Genomic DNA, 6,000 nt, shown 5'->3' on the forward strand with positions numbered 1-6,000 from the left:
CTGTGATTATTTACTGCTCTCAAGTGGCCACAAAGAGAAGCTACATTGAGGCAAAACATGAAGTTAGTCATACAACACAATAATATTTTCTGCCAAAATTCTTTAGAGGTATAAAGAAATGTGGATGGCTTAAACAGACAGACTAACCCTATATTTAACTTTTACGGCAAAAAATGGTACCCCCCAAAAAACCCAAAATATCTTAATTAAAAAGCCTCAGCACTTGATCACAAACCCAGAACATACACTCACGGTTGCTCCAATTTTGCAGTGTACATATTTTTTTATTATGATCATTTTAAAACACTGGGTATGTATATATATATATATATATATATATATATATATAAAAGTGCTCCCTAGATGAATCAGATGTGACCACAGGTACCTTCCTGTAGACTGAGATGTTTAGCAGCTGGTGAGTCTCTGAGCACGTCTTTAACAAAGATCCCTCGTTGTCCTCCACCGGTCACACTGTAGCCACTGGCTCCAGCCTCCGCCTCTGTCTCCACCACGATTTCCACGGACTGAGTTGCTTCCTCTACACACTAACACACAAAAGACACACACACAAGTTTTAATATCTAATGTGGCCAATAATTTGGCTCAAGAAAATATGAAATGGGCAGATTTGGGGTTAACCTTCAGGAAATTTGGAGCATCAAACATTTTTTTTTGCATTCTGGGGATTTTTTTATTCATCATTGTGTGCCTCTTCTGCCTCTACTTTATTACTTTTTTAACTGCATATGTTCTAAATATTGAGGGGAAAGTGGCCCCTGTATCCCTTCCAAAATCTACACCTATGTCATAAACCAAAGACAAGTTACAAGTTACAAGTTGGTCAGCATTTCTCAGTTGCAGTATATATATAAAATTTGTTAATATTAAAGCTCGCTGCTCTCATTAATCTGCATCACAAAGTGAGAGAGATTGATCCAATTCAACAATAGGACCACTGTAGATTTCTTTGAATTGTAAGTGCTGAACTTAAAACATCTGAGAAAAATAAAACTGTGAATGCATTTGTTGCAATATGCAACTTTAAGGCCATTCATCGCACAAGAAACTGAATGTTCCTCTGTCATTGCATTCAACTTTTCTTTACTTCTCTTTAAAATGTTTTTAAACACAAGGGCTTCAGCTCTGTCTTATATCTTTTTTCACTAGCTCGGGTGCGTGCAGAGTTTACTGTACAGTTATTTGTCACTTCACACTTTACTTCGAAATCCATTTTATCCATTATGCTGTCACAGAGGAAAGGTCACTCTGTTCTTGGTTTACATCCACTTCTCAAGTGACTGACTGAAGAAAATAACTGGAGGAAAAAGTGAATCATGTACTTTATCTACTACTGAAGCGACTCTGTGCATTGTCGTCCATCTCCTATAACATGAGCAATGGTAGTTACAATGGAGGGTAAACTATGATCTCCGGTCACTGAACAGTGATCAGCCACTGATAAAAAGTGATACGTATTTCAGCCTTCACATTCACAGTGTTTATCAGTCTGCTGCTTACTGTCTGTTCGTCTGTGGGCTCTGAGTCCATCTCTGGTTGAGCCAGTTGGCAGGTCGACTCTCTCAGATGACTTCTCTTCTGGCTTAACACCTGCTTCAGCTCTGCATGAAGTTTCTCCTTCTGCACCTGCACACATCGCAGACAACACAGGGTGAGATGACCCACTATGTGGTTAAATATCATGTGGAATGACTCCTTATCAACCAAACTATGTTTAAAAAAGTGCTATTTAAATGTATTTATCAACATCTTTTTTGGTTTATTGCTTTTACCAAGAATCTGTTGTTGTGTCTTCACTCTCATTACTTAATTATGTGCACTAGTGGTCAGTCTTCCAGGATTACAATGATAGAGCTGTTGCCTCACAGCAAGAGGGTTCTGGGTTCTGGGTTCTGGGTTCTGGGTTCCGGATCTGGATATTAGATTCCGAGCCCTTCTGTGTGGAGTTTACATGCTCCCCCTGTGCTCCGGCATCTTCCAGTCCACAGTTTTTAAATCTGTTATTTTTTATCTTTAGCTGTTTATTTTACTTCCCACCTAAATGGATTTTTGTTGTCTGTTCTATTCATTTTATTTTGTAATGCACTTTGACTTGCAAGTATTAACAAATTATGTTTATTATAAATAAAGGTATAAATAAAGCTTATTATTACTAGAAGGGGTGCAACTCATATCGTTACAGCTGTTAAATTAATAAAATGTGATGACACATTAATGTAATCCAAATTTTCCTTTGCAATAGTAACATTAATGAGTTCGGTAAATCTCCCAATGTCATGCAAGCTGCCTGTTTTAATGCAAAAACTTTTTGCCATTAATTTCATTTTGCAAAACAGTAAAAGCTTAAATATGATAATTTAATTCTTAAAAGTCAATTTTATATGTAGTGTTACATTTGAAAACCTATCTAAAAATGTTCCAGATCTCTGTAAAACCATACTTATTTTAAATGAAGTAAATTTCATGCAATAAAATGTCCACATTATTTAATTATGGTACAAGGCACAAGGCAGATTTATTAGTGGCATTTAATAGTGGCACGAGCAGAAAGAGTTGATGAGCTGATGGTGCTGATGAAATGTATATATTAGGCTTTCTGTTTGACTTTAGCATTTATTCTATGTGAAAAAACAGTTTTAAGATGCCCGTTAGCTGCACGACATTTCTGTCTCTTGTGACAGGCAGCAGCAGCATGGCTTTGTTTCACAAAAAAACTCTTTAACACAGTACTATTCAGTCCATGAATGTGGGTCAGAGTGTTAACACTGACACCTGCAGCTGGTTTCAGATCTGCCTTATTCATTTGTTTTTTGTTGTTGCCTTTGCGTCCAGCAGCTGGCGGGCACCTGCTGCTGCGGCGTAAAAAGGCAATGACTGGCATCTGTGCTGAGCTAGGAGAAATGAAAGGTTGTTTATGTGCTGGACAATGACCTCAGCAGATCGGGCTGGACCATTGTGATCCAGTTTGTATGGGCCTAGTGGCTGCTGGGGTCACAAGGTCAGTCACAATGCTGCGCTCCACTTTCCAAATATATCCAAATAACAACGTAGTTCATAAACATCAACAACATTTAACATTTTCCATATCCGGCTGGAGCTTTTAAAATCCTGAGGACAATGTCTGAAGTCTAAAGAAAGTAAATCACAGTGACGGTGTATACCAGAAGCATCCAGATAAGGTATGCTGAGCTTACTGATGCCGTCAAGCTGAATACTTTTTGCTGTCTTTCCAAGAGTTAGGTGAGAGATTGATACCTCTCTCAAATCTATACATTACGTTAAGCTACAACCATCACACGCTTAACTCAGTTTCACGTGCAGCATGGAAAGAAAGGGGAACAGCTTGTCTGGCTTCATCCAAAGTTAAAAAAAAATCTACCTACCAATGCCTCTGAAGCTCACCTGTTAACATGTGATATATCCTGTGTTTAAAATGCAGACAAATGCATTTGTGTAAAAAAGTAATTTTGCCAGGCTACAGGAAGTTATGTGGTTAACTACATAGATGTATAAAGAGAGCTGGATACAGCATTGGAGGAGGGACTCGTTTATTCTGGTGGAAGTTGCTCAGTGGCGCATAAAACCAAGAAGGCTGTAATTTTCATAGAGCAAGCACAGTTTTGAAAGCAATTTTGAAAAACCTCCCATTTATCACAAAAAAACATTTTTAGGTTCACATGAGGTGGCATTTCAGGCGATTTGAAAAAGCCATATTTCACAAAACTGCAATGGAATGGACACTTTTGTCTTTTATATGATGCTATGGCTATGTGCTTGTCAGTAGGAACTGGCTCCCTCATGATGCAGCAGGAGTTACAAGAGCTGTTATTGCATCACATAACTCTTCAAAAATTGAGTGGATCATTCAGGTTTTGAATCCACATTCCTCTGTGAAATTGTGGACTATCACCTCCCAGAAATCCCTCATACTCACATGAGGGGCTCGCCTTTCCATTATTGCTCGCATAACACGCCTACATCGCCTTCGATTAGAAATAATGACGGCTAGTGCGGTGACTGCAATAAAAATGAACCTGCTAATGTTTTGAACATCAATCACCATGTTTTTTTGGATGTTATCACCAGAGGAGAAGTCGTATAACATCACTCAATGGAAATGCATTCACCTCATCATTTTGAAAATATTGCTTAAGTTTTGTGCAAATCTGTAGTGGCAACCTGCCTACTGTTATAATTGTAAGTACTCAGTAACAAGTGCATAGCCAACAACTCCTCCAGGTTTGGACAGGCCATAAGGCAACTCTGGCAAATGCCAGATGGACTGGCACCCTTGTGAGCTGCAGGGCCATAACATCACTCAATGGAAACGTAGTCATCAGTCAATCATGTTTTATTGAAATTTCGAAAATATTGCTTTAGTTTTGCACAAATCTGTTATGAAAACTCACCTACTTTTTGGTACTTCCTTGTGGAGTTTTAATGCAGGTAGGTCTAGTGTGTGTGTGTGTGTGTGTGTGTGTGTGTGTGTGTGTGTATGTGAGTGTGTGTGTGTGTGTGTGTGTGTGTGTCTGTGTCTCACCACTCTCTCGGGGCTCTCCTGTTCGTCTGTGGAGCCGCTGTGGTGAGGGTTGCGTTGTGGGGCGGAAGGGGATCTGCTGGAGGGGGGCGACCGCCTCTTGTCTTTTACCTGCCCACACAGTAGAAGAAAGGTGTTAAGTCACTTTGAAATATTCATGCAGCAGCAGTTTTCTGTGGGGTTTTACCCTTTAACTCAACTAACAAGATTATCTGTGCCTCCACAGCAGCTTTGCACAGCAGCTTCTGGGAGAAATCTAAAGCACATAGGGACCGCAACTGTGAATGTATTTCAACAACCACTGACATCCTCGGCTCCAGTGAAGCTACTCAACTGAAAAAAAGGGTTGTACTGAGAAAGCTTCAGGCTCCCAGGCTTGAATATATGTTACAGTGTGAGGCTCAGTCAACTTAAGAGGGAAATACAAGCTGTGGGTTTGTTGTACTCCGAGGTGCTCTGTATGCTGACCATGCAGTGGCTACTGCCAATCCACTTAACTTGAGGATGTGGCCATGAAAACTGAAAAAATAAAACTTAAGCCTGAGCACAGAGGCAGGAAAAATGGCTAAAGGAAGTTAAACTCAGCATCATCGTCTGCAGATGATTGATGGTCTTGTTTCCTCCTCAGCCCAGTTGCAAGAGGAATTGCATTGGCATTGTACATTTCTGCAAACCACGGATATGTCACATTTACGTGTATCATATCAAAAAAAAAAAAATCCTGCCAAGCTACAGGCCGCTGTTAAAGACCAACAAACAAGATGTGATTTAGTGAGTCATTGCGGCTTTTAAGATTATTTTCAGGAGGGTCCCCCTTTATTTTGAAAGGACAGATCTTAGCATGAAAGGGAGAGAGAGGGTATGTCATGCAGCAAGGGGTCGTGGGTTGCAGTCAAATCCACAGCTGCTGCAGCGAGGACACAGACCCTGTACATAAGGCACCAGCTCTACCAGGTGAGCTATTGGACACCCCATCCAGCAGCTTTTTAGGCACCAAACTTGGCGGCCTTGTAGTGATCTGTCACTGTCTTTCCAGTGTGGATGATGCCATGAACAGAAGTTGCTTGGAATCGTGGCCAGTAATTTTGAGCCAAAACATGAAGTTTTAAATGTGGTTACTACATGTTAACCACAGGGTTGTTAAGCTAATAACAAGCAAAAGTCTTTGAAACAACAGCTGAAAACCTATTTATTTAGTCTGATTTTTAATGAATGTAATTCTTCTAATTATTTATTTTCTTTCTTCAATTCTCTCATTTTAACTATTCTTACAGGTCACTGTACTTTTTTAACCTCACTTTTATATTTTGTTTATCACTAAGTGTCTTTTTATTGTCTAATCTTGTGGCCTGTTTGCTTTTGTGTTGCATTTTTATTGTGAAGCACTGGGAGTGGTATCCCTTTGTGAAAAGTGCTCTAAAAATAAAGATTATGTACATTAT

The 6,000-nt window shown here is 39.6% G+C and overlaps 1 protein-coding gene across 5 annotated transcripts in view; it reads right to left on the reverse strand.

Annotated features, from left to right (window-relative positions):
* prx (periaxin) overlaps positions 1-6,000 on the reverse strand; it is a 61,408-nt gene that overhangs the window by 23,021 nt on the left and 32,387 nt on the right. For all 5 annotated transcript variants that reach the window (XM_088079304.1, XM_088079306.1, XM_088079305.1 and 2 more), the window contains 3 exons: positions 4,562-4,669; positions 1,522-1,647; positions 389-548 (listed from right to left, as the gene is read on the reverse strand). In XM_088079304.1, the coding sequence (XP_087935430.1) occupies positions 389-548; positions 1,522-1,647; positions 4,562-4,669 (394 nt within the window). The remainder of the gene's footprint in view (positions 1-388; positions 549-1,521; positions 1,648-4,561; positions 4,670-6,000) is intronic.

This window comes from Plectropomus leopardus, chromosome 6, assembly GCF_026936395.1.
Source record: "Plectropomus leopardus strain MGB_pleo_1.0 chromosome 6, ASM2693639v1, whole genome shotgun sequence".
NCBI lineage: Eukaryota > Metazoa > Chordata > Actinopteri > Perciformes > Serranidae > Plectropomus > Plectropomus leopardus.